This window comes from Gobius niger (assembly GCF_951799975.1).
Source record: "Gobius niger genome assembly, chromosome: 22".
Classification (NCBI taxonomy): domain Eukaryota; kingdom Metazoa; phylum Chordata; class Actinopteri; order Gobiiformes; family Gobiidae; genus Gobius; species Gobius niger.
The window spans coordinates 14110636-14130035 of record NC_136873.1 but is presented as its reverse complement, the minus strand read 5'-3'; the positions used below and the strand labels follow the sequence as shown (position 1 = coordinate 14130035).

Here is a 19400-nt window from a genome sequence, read left to right as displayed (position 1 = left end):
AGTGTGTATTGGTGACTCCGACCCGGTGGCAGTCAAGTTGAACAATGAATTGTGGACCAACTGAACTTTTAACAACATATGAAAAACAGAAATTAATTTATTGAAACATGATATATAGCAAATAAAAGTTATATTTTCTCTCTGGTGCCGTTGTCAATTTTAGTTTATTTTGGCCATTCTATAATTTTAGCTAAATTTCACACATTTTTTTCCATTTAACCAGGAAAGTCCCACTAAGATTAAAAATATCCTTTTCTGGGGAAGTCGTGGCCCTAGAGGGGAACCTACAGTACATATTTTGAGTGGTAGGGGAAACCCTGGTACTCGGTGGAAACCTACACAGACACAGGGAGAACATGCAAACTCCACACAGAAAGGTCCCCGTCCAGGTGGGAATCGAACCCGGGACCAAGAAGAAGCTTTTCACCTGAAATGAAAAAAGTTGATGGGATTTTTGGCTCAATATTGGGAGCTGAATCGTATTTGTTCAGAGCCGTGGGAAGATATTTTAGTTAGGGGGCGCTGAGGGACAAAATTTACCCCCGAAATACTTTTTCTGTGCATAAATCCTGTTTATTAACCTCTTAACTCCCGCCTGGACCGAGAGCATTTTCTCCAGTTCAGCTTTACCCAAATCCTGTAGGCCAGTGTAACGCCTCATTTGAAAGACCTACAAAACTAAATGGATCTTTTTCCTCACATCAGATTTTTTTTCATCATTTCTTTTGTTGGGCAGTCGTGACTTTTTTGTCACTTTTTCATCAAATTATTCGCATTTTTTTGTCAAATTCTTATCACTTTTTCGTCCATTTTTTCTGTTTTTCGGCAAAATTTTCTCACTGTTTTGTCAGATTTTTGTCCATTTTTGTCATTTTTTGTACATTTTTTTGTCCATTTTTTGTCCATTTTTTCCTCAATTTTTCGTCAAATTTTTCTCACTTTTTTGTCAGATTTTTGTCCATTTTTGTCATTTTTTTGTACATTTTTTGTAAATTTTTTGTCACTTTTTCATCTAATTATTTGCATTTTTTTGTCAAATTCTTATCACATTTTCTTCAATTTTTTCTCCATTTTTCGTCAAAATTTGTCTCACTTTTTTGTCAGATTTTTGTCCATTTTTGTCATTTTTTTTGCATATTTTTTGTACATTTTTTGTCACTTTTTCGTCAATGTTTTCTCACTTTTTACACATTTTCGTCATTGTTTCCGTCTCAATTTTGTTGCTATTTTCACACCTTTTCTCCAGAAGCTTTTGGACTGGGGGTAAAGCTGGAGAAAATGTGCTCGGTTCAGGTGGGAGTTAAGGGGTTGATATCGCCTGCAGTTAACAAACTATCCACCAGGGGGGTGCTGCAGCGCCCTCAGCACCCTGGGTTCCCACGGCCTTGTATTTGTCCATTTCAAAGGGCAATTAATTTGTTTAAAAGAAGCCAGGCGCTGAAAAAACGTATCTAAATAAGAAGTAATATAGTCATTGGGGGGATTTATTGGAAGAAAACAGGCTACTGCTGTTTACTTTCACTGGTGTCGCCTGCTCTACTGGCTGCTTGTTCTGTTAACCCAAAAAACAGAAAGGAAAAACATCTGACTCTTTTCATAAAGCAGCCAACACCGCTGACTCTAACACAGAAAGTAATGATGAATATAAGTGTGTTCTGAGCTTATTCCTTTTGGCGCTGTGACCTCATCAGACCCAGACAATGTCCACTTTCTGCCAATTTGTGGTTTGAGGATTTCCTCCAAACTCTGTCTGATTGAAAGGTGACTCAGACTGTACAATTTTTAACATTTGTGGGTTTAACCTCCATGAATAATGTCGTAATGGCTTCAAGGGACACAGTCGGACGGCCACGGCACAGACCAGACAGACATAGATATAAAAAACTGTCTGGTATTTTCAGTCCGGTGCCAGTATCCTTTAAGACTTTTCTAGCCTTGCATGAGTTTTATTGTGTAGCTAAGGGGTAGACACTTTTATTGCCAGGGTGGTTTAAGGCAGTTCGCTTTAGTAACTTACTACAAAGTTTGTATCAAAACACTATGTTAAAAGACTCAAATTATGCAATGTGTTCTTTCCAGCTCTGTGCTGTAGAGACTTGTTTATTCCAAGCTTGTGTTGCTGAAAGTGGATTGGATGAAAGAGCAGGTGAGTGGGATGTAGCACTTAAACCTTGGTGTGCCACAAGGTTCAGTTTTGGGACCACTATTATTTATTATTTATATTAATGATTTTGCTTCTGTTTCTACGACCACCTTTCCCGTTCTTTTTGCTGATGATACCAGTCAAAATAATAATAATAAAAAGCCGAACTGGGGAAAATGCACTGGTTAATGTTAACCTCTTACCACCCGCCTGAACCAAATGCATTCTGTCCTCTTTGGCCATTATATAGGTCTGTGTAACACCTCATTTGAAAGCTAAGACCCACAAAACTGATCTTTCTCCTCGCGTTGTTGTTGTTGAATTTTTGTCACTTTTTGGTTGAATTTTTGTCAAATTTTTGTAGATTTTTTGTCACATTTTTGTTGAATTTTTGTCACATTTTCGTTGAATTTTTGTCACATTTTTGTTGAATTTTTGTCACTTTTTGGTTGAGTTTTTGTCACATTTTTATTGAATTTTTGTCACTTTTTGTTGAATTTTTGACACTTCTTGGTTGAATTTTTGTCACATTTTTGTTGAATTTTTGTCACTTTTTGGTTGAATTTTTGTCACTTTTTGTTGATTTTTTGTCACATTTTTGCTGAATTTTTGTCACTTTTTGGTGAATTTTTGTCACATTTTGTTGATTTTTTGTCACATTTTTGGTTGAATTTTTGTCACATTTTAGTTGAATTTTTGTCACATTTTCGTTGAGTTTTTGTCACATTTTTGTTGAATTTTTGTCACTTTTTGGTTGAATTTTTGTCACATTTGTGGAAGTGTCACAATTACGCTAATTTGGGCCGGGCTGGTCAGAGTCCAGGGCTGTTTTTCAGTCCCAGTCCGCCCCGGGATAAGATCAGCACAAAAACCCGTCACATGCGCTTAAGGAAAATGTGCTTCTTCCTCTGATGAGAGGCTGGTGTCCTCTGACTAAAATCTTGTCTTATTATTTGTCATCCTTCTCATTATGATTCATGATTCCAGGAAAGGCTGCGCAGACATCGTGTACCATGACCGTTTGTACCTTTGCAAACACGCACTCTCCATGCTATTCAGGCCCAGGTTAGCAACATCACTTAAAAGCCACGTTTTATTTACCCAGCAACTCCTGCCAAAGCGAATGAGAGGTTGCTCAGTCTGAAAGTGATCCCGTGGCTCAGAATGGAACATTTGAAGCAGCAGAAGTTTTCTCCGAGCTCCAGGTGTTTCCCCGGGAGGAAGTATCAGCCGCGCCGAGCTGGACGTGATGTAATCCGCCAGTGAAAGTGTTGTAAATCTGAGCGGAGACATGACTTCCACTGAGCGCTTTGAACACAGAGGACGGTCATTATCGGGATTACGGCACAAATCCTACAATATCCCTGTGAGAAGTGAACAGGTGACATTATGTAATCTGCTGGAGTTTTCTTAAAGTGGACACTTGACACCATAACTGAGGCTTAAAAGCAAGTGAATCCAAAGCAACACCTGATTTACTAAGCCAGGTTTTAATGTTAGTCATCATTCATTTGTTTTTTTGAGCACAGAGCATGATCAGGGATGGATTATGACTTTTAATATGGCAAGGACGATTTCATGTTTCATCGATGACACAACAAAATCCAGGAAATAAAGATTTGAGAAGTAGAAAGGCACCCAAGTGAAGAGGTTGAGTCTAAAGCTTTTAAATGATTAAAAGGAAGGAAGTTGCATGATGTTTCCTTTAACACATTCTCACGTTAGGGCGGCACAGTGGAAAGTGATTGTGCTTTTATTTCACAGTTTCATCATTCAGCTCATAAACCATCTGATGCTACACTGTGAAAAATGGAAAAGCTTCAAGCTTGTCAAACAGGGCCCCACGGGCAAGAAGGTTCAGAGTTCAAGCTATAGGCCGGACAGGGCCTTTCCTCTGGGCACTCCGGTTTTCTCTGCCACTAGACCAGGGACGGCTGGTGTCAATGGGCTGCACTGCAAAAAGTATTTAACTAGATCAGTATAAACATTTCAATTTCAGCATAATAATCCAAATTTTTGTTGTTTTGACTAGTTAAGAAGTTCTTGGGCATTTGTCCTAGATTATTTCACTTTCTGACTCGTTTCGATACATTTCGTCCTTATTTCAGGTCATTTTCTTTGCCAATGGGGAAAGAAAATTGGTCTTATCTCATTGGCAATTTTACTTTCTTATTTCAAGCGAGATTTACCCTAGAGCTGGTCTGAAATGTCCTCAAACAAGCAAAGTAAACTTGGTCTGATCAGGAAAAGTGTCTAAATGAGTGAAAACCGCTCAAAACAAGATACATTTCCTCAATTCCAGTCATTTAAGCCAATGCTTGATATTGACTTTTTGTAGTGTGGTCAGGCTAAGCCACTCCTGTCATGCTTTGAAAAGGAAGAAATTGTATTAAAGGGACTATAAGGAGTTTAAAAATGTTAAAACTAAGTATTTTCATCCCCTACATGTTCCAGCAATGTCCTAATGTGTAGAATGAGCCCAGACCTGTTCACCACAACGGCCTCTAAAATCCTGCACTGTCACTCAAAAAGGTGTTCGGGCCCAAAGTGCCGTCATGCACGAGCTTAATATAGAAGCTGCAGTTACGTATAAGGCCTGAGGTGGCAGTAGTGAGCATAAAATGACTAACTTGCATCTAGCCCCTTTAAGTTTATTTTATATCATAACTAATTGCCTAATATCCTTGATGTGTAATCACTGTCACGAGTTTTACCATAAAGAACAGTAAATGGACTTGTTCTCCTCATTGGTCACATTCACTCGCACGCAGCTTCTCAAAACAAAACACTGGAGAAACTACCTAAAGACTACACAAATATTCTTTGTTTTTTTGCCAACTCTTTGCAACTGGAGCGTGGAAGCTGCTGGGGAGTTTGTTCAATGAGGCTGAACAGACTTGTTACGACAATGCTACTGCGGCAAAAGATGTTGTTAGCATTTGGCCTCTCCCAGCGTATTCCTATAGCTCCAAATGTGGGTGAAGTTGGAAGCTGCTCACGCTCTTCCACGGGCACACAGACCAGACAGCATCAACTCGTCTAAGCTCAGGTAAGAACATATCTCAGTATGGGAAAACGGTGGCCTGTTCCTTTAACATTCAGGACATAAACGACTTGTTTACGCTCTCATTTCATTGTGCTTTGAGTAAATGCATCATTAGACAACCGTATGCTGTTTAAATGACGTCATGTAGCCGTCTGATCACAGTTTATTGTGAAATGTCCGCGAAAGACGCTGTGCAAATAAAGCCCTTCTTCCTTCCTTCCTACCTACATTTCGTAATAAATGATGCACTCTCACCTGCTTGCTGCTTTCTTTGCTTGTTTTTTTTTCTGCCATGTGGCCAAAAACCCCGGCAAAGCTTGAGAAACTACGTCTGCTGTTGTTTTGTGGAGTCAAAAATTCATGCCACAAGGTCAATGTCAGTAAACTTTGAGGATTTTCTTTTCTTGGTGAGAGCTCCAAACCTTTGCTCTCAGCTAAGTCTCCTGTACTTCATCCATTCGTCTTCCACGGGCATACAAATATTGATCTCTTATAGTTGCATTGTCAGAGAAATCGACGTTTTAGGGCCCTGTCAGGAGTAAATCATTCTTTCACATGAGCTGCATAACCTTATTGCACAGCGGCGGTGTTGCAGAGCTTGCGCCCGAGCTGTGCACAGTGTTTTTTTCGGAGGTTGACAGCTGGATGCCTGGGATTCTGTGCCACGGTGTGAAAGTCCCACCGCTGTGTCACGGGAGTAAACACGCCGGGGGCAAAGATCAGCCGATGACGTGCGGCGAGATCCAGCCAGTGCCAAAGAGTTCACCGCAGACCGAGCAGGTAGATTCCTCCGTGACAGCTGCAGACAGGTGTGGCGGGAGTTTCGCTGTATAGCGCTGGTGATACATGCGATGATGAACAACCGAATGTCTCGCAATCACACCATGAGCGTCTATTTCTGGAAAATGATAGAGATGTGTGGAGGGGAAATGTCCGGCAGGTGCATTGTCCTGCTCCATCCATCGATTCGAAAACATAAACAGTCCATGAAATCAACATTTTTTAAGATGGGACTCCCAGGCTTCCTTCAGCTCAAGGCATTTCCTTACAGGTCTTTTCCACTGGCAGTTCCTACCCCGGGCCGGTGCCAGGTGTATCCATGTGGTCGAGTGTCTCCACTGGCCAGACCGGGGTCAACAGGTACAAGTTTTGGGACTGACCTCAGCTTTGGTGTGAACATAACATTGTTCTCTCGTAACACTTTTAATCGCTGTGCTGTTTTTTCCTTCAGTTATGTGTATTCCAGCGTGCACATTAAACCGCGGAATTGGGCGGTTTTTAAAGCCATTCCGCGGGTGAAAAAAACTGTCCGCGTTTTTTTTGCCTTGCCGTAATCAATGTTGAATTGATCACAATCACTATTTCGAAGGCAAATCCAAGCTGCTTTTTCAATAAGGGAGGGAAATAGGGGCGGTTTCTCATCATCGCAGGAGCACATGGGCTCTGTTAGCTAGTAAACAACATTGAAAATTCTAGCCGCGCCGTATGGTTTTCAGATATTTTTGGGCGGGTTTGGCTGCCCAGACCTGGCAAACCCTGCCGACCAGGCCCTTCCCTGCTTAGCTTCCAAGGTCTGACGGGATTGGGCATCGCATGGGCAGCGTGTATGAATGAGAGAGTGAACGGGCGACTGGTTCTTTGCTGTAAAGCGCTTTGGGCCTGATGAAAGACTGAAAAGCGGTATTTAGCTCATGTTTTACAGTTGTATTGTTGGGATTATTTTGTGTAATTTAGAATGTGTTGACATGGAATTTAAATTACATGAATTATTATTATTATTTTTTTTATTAAATTAAAATTGTAAGTAGTTTGTTAGTAGTATGTTTTACTCCAATATTTCAATATGGTGCCTTCATTTGTTCGTAGTAATAAGGAACAAGGGACAGAGACAATATTTTGGAACAAAATACATTTTTTATTATGGCCATTGCTGTCAGTACAGAAAAGGAGGGAAATCATTGGGTTAATAATGTTGGCTTTCAGATGCAATAACAAAGTAAAATACTAAAATTTGTACCTTCAGGGTCTTCCCTGTTTCTTGAATTAAACAGATATCTTTCTGTTGAATTCCTCAACTTCACTAAAGCATAAGATCAACCCTGTTGTCAATAATGTGTAAACATGAAATGTATATCATATAGGCTACCTGCAACAATGTGCCATTAGTAATGGTGCCATAACTTTTTCAAAAATGTATTTGTCCTTTATTTATCCAGGATAAAACTCGTTGAGATTAAAAATCTCTTTTTCAAGAGTGCCCTGGCGAAGATTCTTTAAAATTAAAATATGTAATAATTTGCCACAGAAAGTAAAAGGTACCCTTAATACATATGAATAAATAATATATTTACTTAAAGCCTGCAATTGCATTTATTGGGGTAGCCTTTGTAATTGGGATTATTTAGAAGCATCTACGATTTCAGAATGTGAAAATAACGCGCTAAAAAACAAAATCAATCTTCCGAAGAGGTTTACGTTACTTTACTTTAATCATTATTGAAGGGCCAATTAACAGACATTAAGCTCGAAGAGAGATGTACTGCACCGGGTTACAGCTAAATGGCTGAATGGCTAGATGGCTAGTTTCCATCCGTAGTCTCCGAGCTAAATACCGTCGTAGATCTGTCCTTACCAGCAGAGGGCGCACTATCGCACACTATCACGGTGGATTTGCTTCACGGTAGATCTGTCCCGGCTCCGGGTCTGCAGCTATCCCCTACTCGTAGAACATGCAAACTCTACACATAAAAGGCCCCACCCGGGGATTGAACCCGGGAACGAGCTGTGAAGCACGAATGCTAACCACACCATACCAGTTTGTTGTGTCCTTGGGCGAGGCATTTCTCCCGCCTTGTCATTGTGAATGTGAGGCACTGTTGGCACAAACAGAAAGCCATGATTTCAGCCAGTCCACCCCAGGACAGCTGTAGCTTCAGAAGAATGCCAACATTACAGTGAATGAATAATGGTGTAGTACTTTGAGAGCTTTTAAAGAACAACAATCCAAACTGTTTCAATTGTTTTATGTGCACAAGCCTCTGTATAATATAGTTTTACAGCCTGTATTTATTTAAGGGGAGACACTACAGACAAAACTACATTTTTTCAGTTTTCAGGTTTTGGGCCAAATTGGTCTCTGAACATACAAGCTTTCACCCGGAAACAGAAAATATGCCTAATCTTCACAAAAACAGGTTTAAATATTGCGCTGATTCAATGTTCCCCCATAGACTTATATGGGAGAACACAATTTCAAGGGCCTTTTTCTCAAAACACATTTTTCTGTCATTGTGGCGACACTATGTCCACGTCAGTCGGACCTAAAGACTTCAAATTTTCCAGCCTTGGACTGAACAATGTTTGGAAGATTTTTTCAGAGGGATTTTTTATTATTTAATCCCTAAGCCCCATTTATTGAGTTTTGAATGTCAAAAAATAAGGCGAAAATTACATTTTTTACAAATTTTTCCACTAAAAAACAGCTTATTTTAAAACTAAACAAGAAATCCTAAATCCCCTCTGAAAAAGTCTTGGCAACTCATTCATCAATAACATGAAACAATAAATTTAAATGTAGCTCTATCCATTATTCAGATTTCGTCGCCGAAAAGATGGGAAATTTGGGGCATTTTTAGGCATAAAACACCTTGTTCTTATATGAAAAGATAAAATGACCGAAAACTTGCCATGTATTTTTTTCTCACATTTATGCCAGTGATCTACAGCAACAGTTTCAAATTGATATCTGTAAATTTATTTTTTTTCCCTATTCACCTGCAGTGTCTCGCCTTAAAAAGACAAAAAGTCTCTCTTCAATCCGGTCGAGGGTCAGACAGGTTGGGTTGTTTACAGCAGACTTCGCAAACGGCAAACTATAAACGTCTATTACTGAAAATAGATATGAACGAAAACACCGAGCTCATTACCTCCATTTCCAAACTGCAGCGGTGATGTTATTGTGAAGGATCTTGGTCACACTTTTGCGGGCCGTCGTCTGCGTCAGGAGAGAAACAAAGTGGTTACATAATGGCACATTTTGTATTACTGTGTTCCTCCTGAGTCCAGAGCATTACTCACATGTGGAAACACAACACAAACAGAGGACTTCGCTAAGGACTGGTCACTCTCACTTTGGCTTAGTTTACGCAGCTAAGGAACATGCATTACCAAAAATGAATTGAATTTGGAATCATTCTTGTAATTTTGCTAGTTTTCTACCAAATTAGACATAGATTTAGGTCATGGAACTATTCACTCAGTCTACTTTGGGAAAATATTATATTGACACGTAAGTAAGTAAGTGCTTTTCTTGTCATTTAGTGTAAGTTTAAGTTTAATGGTTTTGTATAGCCCAATAATATCACAACAGAACACAACATTAAGGCAATAAAACAGCAATAAATATGACAATGTAAAGTTCAGGTGAATGAAGTATCCAGGCAAACATAATGTCCAATACTCAAAAACCCGGCGGGAGAAAGGAGAAACCTTGGGAAACCTTAGATCATTGTACTTTCTTTTCAGACGAGACAAAAGAAATTGATCATGACCGGTTTTACATTCACCACATTTCTAAAAAAAGCTCATGGTAGGTTCAAATTTGAGCGTTAGCGTATTTGCGCCGCACTCACCTGAGAAGGCTGAAGAAACAGCGAGCAAAACACATGTCAGCTAGGGACGCACCGATACCACTTTTTCTAAAACCGATACGAGTACTTGGATTTAAGTACTCGCCGATACCGAATACCGATACGAGTACAAGGCATTTTCTTCAACATTCTTGCTTTTTTCACAGCAGATTGGTTTGTAATTAGTAAATTTACTCATGTACATTTCCTTAAGTAAAGTCGGTGACACATTTAAGAGCAGTTATATTAGAATTGTGCCGATGCCATTTATTTATTTTTATTTTCATTCAATAAAATGTTTTATTTTTATTGCACTGTCCATCATAGACAGAAAAGCCCATGTCCAAAAGCTCCCAATGCCTGTGCTTTATTCATTTATGTATTTTTTCGTCTTAACTTCAGCTCCTGTAGATTTTCTCGTGTGTTTGTAGTAACTTAGCGAGTAGCTACAGCGTTTTCATTGTTCTGCTGCAGCTCATTTTCCCTCAATATAAACATGCTGTATGTCTTTAATTTGGATTTTCTAAGGACTTTTTAGTCGCTGGGTTAGTTTTTCAGATGAATAAACCCCTGGGCTTAAAACGGCGTCAGAATGGCCAAAACTGTTAGCCGCGAGTTAGCAACGTTAGCCTGTATGTTGTAAACACTGCATACTGGTATCGGTATCGGTGCATCCCTAATGTCAGCGGTTAAATAATCTTACTGTGCTTCGAGCAAATCTTACTCATTTCCATACAAAAATTGCATAACGCTGGCAAAAGGAAGAGTCCCAAAAGAACCACGTGCAGCTGCGTTAGTCATGCCGCAGTAAAAACGGAAGCGAAACATCGACATCAGCTGATAAGTTCGTCATCTGTTCAGGAGCTCTTTTGCAAAATGAAAGTGAGTTCATGAGACACAGATCAGAGGAGTATCTTATTGTAAACGATCTTTTGAAAACAATCTCATTCTATTGCCTATTATTTTCACATAAGGGTAAAAGCCTGGAGATAAAAGACAACACAGGCTAAATGTTCAATTGGTTTTCAAATAAAACAACCCTTAAATAAACATAAAAATGTGCATAGGGTAAAGGTCTTGTCTCCTGTGTCTGCACTTTCACCCACTTCTTGCACAGCAGCCAATAGCAAAATAAACGATCCCATAGTTAATCCTGGATTGTCAATCTTTGGCCTTTTACTGTCTGCAAAACTAAAACAATACCACCGCCCCCTAGTGGACGAGAGTAACACAACACGATCTGTGGGATTTCCCCCCATGGATGCTTTATTTACTATCAGATTTTCCAGTCAGTTGTGTGAGACCCCACTGCCCTCTACTGGCCCTCCTGTGTTACTGCAAACATAATGGTCTGCAGTGTTCAGTCAGTTGTGTCTGTATTTCTATCTTTAAAACATTTTGGAGACTGTGTTTTGAAAATGCTGCGTGCGAAGAGCTTTGTTGCGACATCTCGTTGGTCTGTTTTCACTTTTTCTTTCTCTGAAATGCCGCGGTTCGTCTCTGTCAGCAGGTCTGCGGCGACGAGGAGGAAGTCGTGCCCCGTCAAGACACTGAATCTCAGGCTTTTTGCTAAATCCTGCTGCATCAGGGCTCCCTCTGAACACAGCAGCTCCACCACTTTCAATATGCTCTTATTTCAACCAGAGAAGCTGTTTGTCACACTGCTTTTTACAACAACACTAGGGGGCGCTGTGACTTGATGTTGCTAATGAAGATCATATTTAACATCCTGATTCTCTTATATATTTTCATTCCCTCAAAAAACATGAAATAAGGAGAATTTGTCTTTTTTTTGGGAGGTTGGCCAAATGTTTCAACTGTGGGACGTTTCTTTGTAGAAAACCTGTAGGTGATTAGAGTCTGAAGAATCTAATACAATTTATTGCAAAAAGCTTTAGATAAAAGCTGTGAATTGAACAATAATTGTGGTTTCAAGCTAAAGCCATGTGAGACAAAACAAAAACTAACCAGCCAAGCCCTCATCCTGCTTAAGCTTTCACAAGGTGGCATGGTTACTCCCCAATCTGGAGGTAATTTGAGCATTGACAGAACGAGCAAGTCTGGACAACCCAAACTCAGAGGAGCATCACCTCATGACATCACTATGTGAGGTGTTTGGAGGCGACAGACTGAATATAAGGGAAATGTAAAAGAGTGAAACAAAAACCAACGCTGGAGAACATTATTTCATGGTTGAAATCTCCAGAAAAAGTATTTTGTTCTGACCTAAACTACAGGCTCTATCTGCAGTCTGGAATGATCTGCTCAGCCTCCTGTCAGTCGGCTGGACCTGGCAGGAGTCCGAAGTCTCATCCCTGAAGTCAGTTAGAGAAAAATATCAAGACTTTTTTTTTACATTACAGTTTAATCACAGTATTGAAGTAATATTTTCTCCAAGCCCTTTTTTTTTACTTCCTCATCCCTCATATTTGTGTCACTTCTTACCGACAGCCAGAGGTGAATATATACAGGCTACATGTATAACAAACGTGTTTTAAGAGTAGTTTTATACACAGATAGTTCCAGACTGCAGGTAGAGCCTGTGGTTTAGGTCAGTACAAAATACTATTTGGAGATTTCAACCATGAAATAATGTTCTCCTGCGTTGTTTTTTGTTTCACTCTTTTACATTTCCCTGATATTCAGTCGCCTCAAAACACCTGCTCCACATTCTTGGAAGGAGCTTCAGTTAAAAGAACTTGTGTCACTTGAGCCAAAATCTAGAAACAGTCTTTTACATGTAGCTGTTTTATCTGAGAGTATTATCTTGATTTAATTATGCAGTGTTTATTTGTGATCATGTGTTTAAAATTGTAACTTGTATGTAAACCTGTTCCCCTACTTCTTGGCCAGGACACTCTTGAGTTTTATCCTGGATAAATAAATATATCTGTAAAAAAAAACAAAAAAAACTTATTCCATAGTGAGTAAATCTTTAAGTAGCAAAAGCTTCATGTGACACATAAAACAGATGTAGTCTATGTTTCATGAATACTTTTTGTATTCATGAATACCTTTGTATATAGTACCTTTGGAAATACTAACATTGTTACACACTTGTATGGTCTTGGTCCTTCTTATCTTTCAGAACTGCTTTTACCTTATGAACCTTCACGGCTCCTTCGCTCCTCCTCAGGGGTCTCCTAGTTATTCCTAAAGTCAACAAAAAGACTCATGGTGAGGCGTCTTTCTAATATTACAGCCCTCGCCTCTGGAACCACCTGAGGAGGAGCTCAGACCTGAGGAGGAGCTCAGACCTGAGGAGGAGCTCAGACCTGAGGAGGAGCTCAGACCAGAGGAGGAGCTCAGACCTGAGGAGGAGCTAAGACCTGAGGAGGAGCTCAGACCTGCTGGAGGAGCTCAGACCTGAGGAGGAGCTAAGACCTGAGGAGGAGCTCAGACCTGAGGAGGAGCTCAGACCTGCTGGAGGAGCTCAGACCTGAGGAGGAGCTCAGACCTGAGGAGGAGCTCAGCCCTGCAGAGACATTCATGTTTTAAAGAGCAGCTCAAGACCCACCTTTTTAGCTTAGCTTTTAACTGACTAATCTATTTATTTAATCCTAATATATAAAATATATATATGGGAGGTTGTGCAGGCGCATTGTTTTAAATGTTGTAATCTGTAAAGCACTTTGTGATACCTTTCGGTATGAAAAGCGCTTTATAAATAAAGTTTGATTGATTGATTGATTTTGTTTCTCAAAGGCAAATGTCATGAAATCATTTACGCAGTACTCGCAGTATTCAAGGAACCTTTTCCATGTATTTTTTCTTACTAGTACTTGAGTTATTATTTTTGTCACTACTTTATTTGAAAGTAAAGTTACACTTAGGCTACTTGAGTATTTCCATAATATTTTAGCCACACATGCCGATAGCCTAGTCTACATGTTTTGGCTTCTGTGCCGTCTCTCAGTAAACAGGCAAAACACTACATTTGTTTTAACTGTAATAACTTTGAGCTTTTAGAAACAGATAAGTTCGTGCTCAGTGTAAGACTGTCGGACTGTCCTGCACGTGCATCAGCGGCGTGTCCGTTTATGACGTGTTTTCGTCCGTTGAAAAGAGATAACTCGCCTCTTGTTCGGCTCGGTTTCGTAACAGAGCTAATTAGCGTAAAGCTCTCATCACATGGGCGCAAAGCTGTGTGATAATCCCGTATCTCCGCTCACAGCCGCTCGCTCCTCGGTCCAGGGCAGCTCCCGCAGCTCCCGCAGCAGCAGGAGCGGTGTCTCCCCTCTCTTCTCTCTCCGGTAGCTTCTGCTCCCGTGGGCGTGTCCTCCTCCGCCCGCCCGTCATGCTTATAATCGCGCGCAGGGCAGCGGGGCTGGACTCTCTCCGTCTGCGCTCGCTGTGCGTGACCGGCCTCTCCAGCCTCTCCAGCATGGCACAGGTGCCCCCTGAAGCGCCCGCGTTCAATAAGCCGAAGGTACGAGCTTTTCCATTATGTGCCTGGTTTGTTTACACTTTTTTCCCCTCATTGTTCAGCGCGTGGCTGAATAACGTTGGCTCGGTTACGGAAGTTACCAGCCATATGACACAAAGGAGCCCTATAGAGCCTATTGTATAAATGCATATAGACATGTTTACATACTACTACTATTGGAAAACCTCTCCCTCGTTATTGGGTGTTAAATACAGGGCTGCGAAATTTAAAATGTTACAATATCATGAAGTATAACAGACCTATGCATGTCAAATACTCTTACATTAAAGGTCCTATCAATACAGACGGCATCTCGTCATAGAAGGGGGCGTGGCTTCGCTGAGGGGGGAAATAGAATCTTTAGAGAAACACAATTTTTTCCTCTTTTTAGCCATTTTCTGGTGGAATATGAACTTATTTATCACACAAATAAAGTCAAGTATAAATCAGGCCCACATGGATATTTTCTCACGGCAGATTGTTCTGTAGAAGTGAAAAAACGGCAGTTGTAGCAAGCGCTAGCCAACCGTTAGCATTAGCCCGATGCTAACATGTAGCATCATGTTAGCATTCTCCGTTATTTATGTATTTATGGGCTGTTGAACCACTTTGCTCCTCCCCATGTCTTTGTTTCTTTATTTAGTAGAAACTATATTCATAATTCAGCATTTGTTAAAGTAGTTTTTGAATAATTAGAGAAAGTTTAGATTTTTCTCCAAATTGTTTCCCCCCTTAACTGTTTTTAAACATGACCATATATGGGCGATTCCAGAGATGCCGTCTGTATCTATAGATACAGACGGCGTCTCTGGAATGGCCCATATATGGTCATGTTTGAAAGCAGTTAAGGGGGAAAACAATTTTGAAAAAATCTAAACTTTCTCTAATTATTTAAAAACTACTTTGACAAACGCTGAATTATGAATATAGTTTTCTACTAAATAAAGACACAAAGACATGGGGAGGAGGAAAGTGGTTCAACAGCCCATAAATACATAAAAAAAACAGAGAATGCTAATGCTAACGGTTAGCTAGCGTGAGCTACAACTGCCGTTTTTTTTTTCACTTCTATTGAACAATCTGCTGTGGGAAAATATCCATATGGGCCCGATTTACACTTGACTTTACTTATATGTGACAAATAAGTTGATATTCCACCAGAAAATGGCTAAAAAGAGGGGGAAATTGTGCTTCCCAAAAGATTCTATTTTCCCCCTCGCCGAGGCCACGCCCCCTTCTATGACGAGATGCCGTCTGTATTTATTCCTGACTTTTTTTTTTTCCTAGTGAAGCTTGAGTATGTTTCATCAAAGCAGATATTTTGTGGGGAAAGATGTTTGTGTGCGGTCGGCCAGCATTTTAGTGATCATGAACTTGGCGATTGAGTCCGGCCAGAGTCGGCATCAACTACATGTCCAGAACGGGAACATAGTTACAGACGGCATCTCGTCATAGAAGGGGGCGTGGCTTCAACGAGGGGGGAAATAGAATCTTTAGAGAAACATAATTTTTCACTCTTTTTAGCCATTTTCTGGTGGAATATGAACTGATTTATCACATAAATAAAGTCAAGTGTAAATCGGGCCCATATGGATATTTTCTCACAGCAGATTGTTCAGTAGAAGTGAAAAAACGGCAGTTGTAGCTAGCGCTAGCTAACCGTTAGCATTAGCCCGATGCTAACATGTAGCATCAGGTTAGCATTCTCCGTTATTTATGTATTTATGGGCTGTTGAACCACCTCTCCATGTCTTTGTATCTTTAATTAGTAGAAACTATATTCATAATTCAGCGTTTGTTAAAGTATTTTTTGAATAATTAAAGAAAGTTTAGATTTTTCTCCAAATTGTTTTCCCCCCTAACTGTTTTTAAACATGACCATATATGGGCAATTCCAGAGATGCCGTCTCTGGAGTAAACCAATCAGCGCTGTTATTAGCGGTTCTGCATTAATATTCAAACAGGGTCTGTTCATGTGTTTTTGTTCATTCACCTCCGATTGGAAAAACTCTGGGTACCACAATTCGATACACGATACATGGCTTGCGATAACGATTATATCACGTTACGCCGATACTGCGATAAACGATATATTGCGCAAAAAAAAACGTCCAATACATCACGATAAAAAATACATGCTACTTTTAACCTTAATTTTTACATACTACATATTATTCATCGTTTACATTTATTTTCATGTACTTTGAACCGCTTTTATAAATGATTCCTGTCGTACACACTAAAAATGGGTCAAAAGATCTGTCAGTGACTTCATTTACATTTAAGTAAACAAGAAACCACAGTCCTGATTAAAAAGGAATAAATCAACCCCAAATTAATGTTATATACAGATATAAAAACTTTCATAAAAACAATCATTAAAAGTAAATTATTTGTGTGACAGTGTTTGGTCCAAGTGCTTAAAACTGTAGTGCTGCCCCCTGCTGTCCTGACCTCTATTGGCTTGTTGCACGGTGTGGCTATGCTAGTTCCTCTGACCTGAAGTTGTGAGCGCCAGTACTTCCTGTCTGTATTCTTTTCCTGGAATATATTGTCTAAATCGGAGACACCTGTGATCATAAAGGATTGAGCTTATCTTGAAGCTAAAGGCTAACATGCTATTAAAAAAATGAATAAAAGGCACTATTTCAAATTGTATAATACATGAAATGAATGTTAGCCTTTAGCTTCAAGACAAACTCACTGATCCTTATAAACACAGACGTCTCCTCTACGGAAATATTTACACTGTACAGCAACTCGCTAACCTGCAGGAAGAGATCATCTACCAGGAACTCACTGTCCATCACAGAATCTTTAGGAATTACGATGATTCGAACAAGTCTAAGCTAATTTTAATGGAAATTAATAAGAACAGGAAGTGCTAGCGCCCACAACTTCAGGTTAGAGGAACTAGCGTAGCCACATTGTGCAACAAGCCAATTGACTGTAAAAAACAGTGAAGCACTGCTGCCTCATTAATATGCATGACATCATCAAAAATATCGATAGCAGAATATCGGTATCGTATTAGGGCTGGGCGATATGGACCAAAAGTCATATTCCGATATATATATTTATAGGTTGAATATCAATAAACGATAGTATATCCCAATATTTTTCCCCGCAAAGTGAGAGCTGTGAAATGAAGTGTCAAAGTCAAAGTTAAGTAAAAAAAAAAAAAAACTCACTATAAAATGTAAACACTGTATAACAAAGCTCCATAAGTGCTCAGTTAAATAAAAAAAATATCTTGGATAAAATGGCCTACAAAGTAAAATAGTTCAATCTTTTTCTGAGGGCAGCATTTATATATAAAGAGATAACTAGATAAAGTGCTCAGTTTATGATACACTTTAAGATGACCAGTTTCTTTATGCTAGCTTAGTAGCTTATCTGAATTTGAAATATCCCGATAAACGCGATATAATCTAATACCATATCTCATTTAAAAATATATTGGTGTATCTTAAATATCGATATATATAGCCCTATATTGTATCGTCCCGCAAAACATCGCGATATATATCAGAAAATCGACATATATTCACACTCCTAGTGTAATATACAGAGGGGAATCACGCTGGATGCCATAGTTATTTCCAGTCGGCCATGATGACCCATAAAATCACCAGATCAACAACTCAGACCTGCTGTGAAATGTACGATGGGCTCAAATGTGGTTTATAATGTTTATTTGATTATCCTGTTATTTGACCTTCACTGTAATAAGCTGTTTTCAATCAAAAATATGCTAATTATACAGTTACCGTTGTTAAAAATGTTTTCTCTCTGTCCCCGTGACCCTCCATTTTGGGAACCCCAAGACTCCCTGAAACTTACCCATGAACTCATCACTCTGTCACTCTGAAGAATTGGGATAAGAAGTGAAAATATGAATAAGTTTGGAGACAAATAATGATTTCAATAGCTTTTTATTGTGTGTATATAGTTATTTATGGCGGGGTAGAGGTCATGAAGTTGCAAACTCAGCTTTTTCTCTCACATAGTTATGAATGAAAACACGTGGGCTGAGCCAGGACTTCCCCCAAACTGGACAAACGCTGTCCTAAAACAGACGTAAACTGGAATAAAGATTAAGCCAAAAATGATCCAAATGATCTCGGGCAAAGAGTAACAAACATGAGCGTCATGTCCTGCAGCAGTGAGGCTGTTTTTATGCAGGAGCAGGTGTTGATAAGAACTGGGAACGGCACAGCACTGCCAGGGCTAAACGAGGACTAAACCAGGGCTAAACTAGGACTAAATCAGGGCTAAACCAGGGTTAAACTAGGACTAAACTAGCACTAAATCAGGGCTAAACTATGGCTAAACTAGGGCTAAACCAGGGCTAAACTAGGACTAAATCAGGGCTAAACCAGGGTTAAACTAGGGCTAAACTAGTACTAAATGAGGACTAAACCAGGGCTAAACTAGGACTAAAGCAGGGCTAAACTAGGACTAAACTAGGACTAAAGCAGGGCTAAACCAGGGCTAAACCAGGGCTAAACTAGGGCTAAACCAGGGCTAAACTAGGGCTAAACCAGGGCTAAACGAGGACTAAACCAGGGCTAAACTAGGGCTAAACCAGGGCTAAACGAGGACTAAACCAGGGCTAAACTAGGACTAAATCAGGGCTAAACCAGGGTTAAACTAGGGCTAAACTAGTACTAAATGAGGACTAAACCAGGGCTAAACTAGGACTAAAGCAGGGCTAAACCAGGGCTAAACTAGGACTAAATCAGGGCTAAACTATGGCTAAACTAGGGCTAAACCAGGGCTAAACTAGGACTAAATCAGGGCTAAACCAGGGTTAAACTAGGGCTAAACTAGTACTAAATGAGGACTAAACCAGGGCTAAACTAGGACTAAAGCAGGGCTAAACTAGGACTAAACTAGGACTAAAGCAGGGCTAAACCAGGGCTAAACCAGGGCTAAACTAGGGCTAAACCAGGGCTAAACTAGGGCTAAACCAGGGCTAAACGAGGACTAAACCAGGGCTAAACTAGGGCTAAACCAGGGCTAAACGAGGACTAAACCAGGGCTAAACTAGGACTAAATCAGGGCTAAACCAGGGTTAAACTAGGGCTAAACTAGTACTAAATGAGGACTAAACCAGGGCTAAACTAGGACTAAAGCAGGGCTAAACCAGGGCTA

At 40.0% G+C, this 19400-nt stretch overlaps 1 protein-coding gene across 1 annotated transcript in view; it reads left to right on the top strand.

The window, feature by feature from the left end:
- Positions 1-14134: 14134 nt before the first annotated feature.
- ada (adenosine deaminase) overlaps positions 14135-19400 on the top strand; it is a gene marked incomplete at its 3' end in the record, with an annotated part of 40309 nt that continues 35043 nt past the window's right edge. The window contains exon 1 of the mRNA XM_079580872.1: positions 14135-14246. Within this exon, the coding sequence (XP_079436998.1) occupies positions 14202-14246 (45 nt within the window). The 5' untranslated portion in view covers positions 14135-14201. The remainder of the gene's footprint in view (positions 14247-19400) is intronic.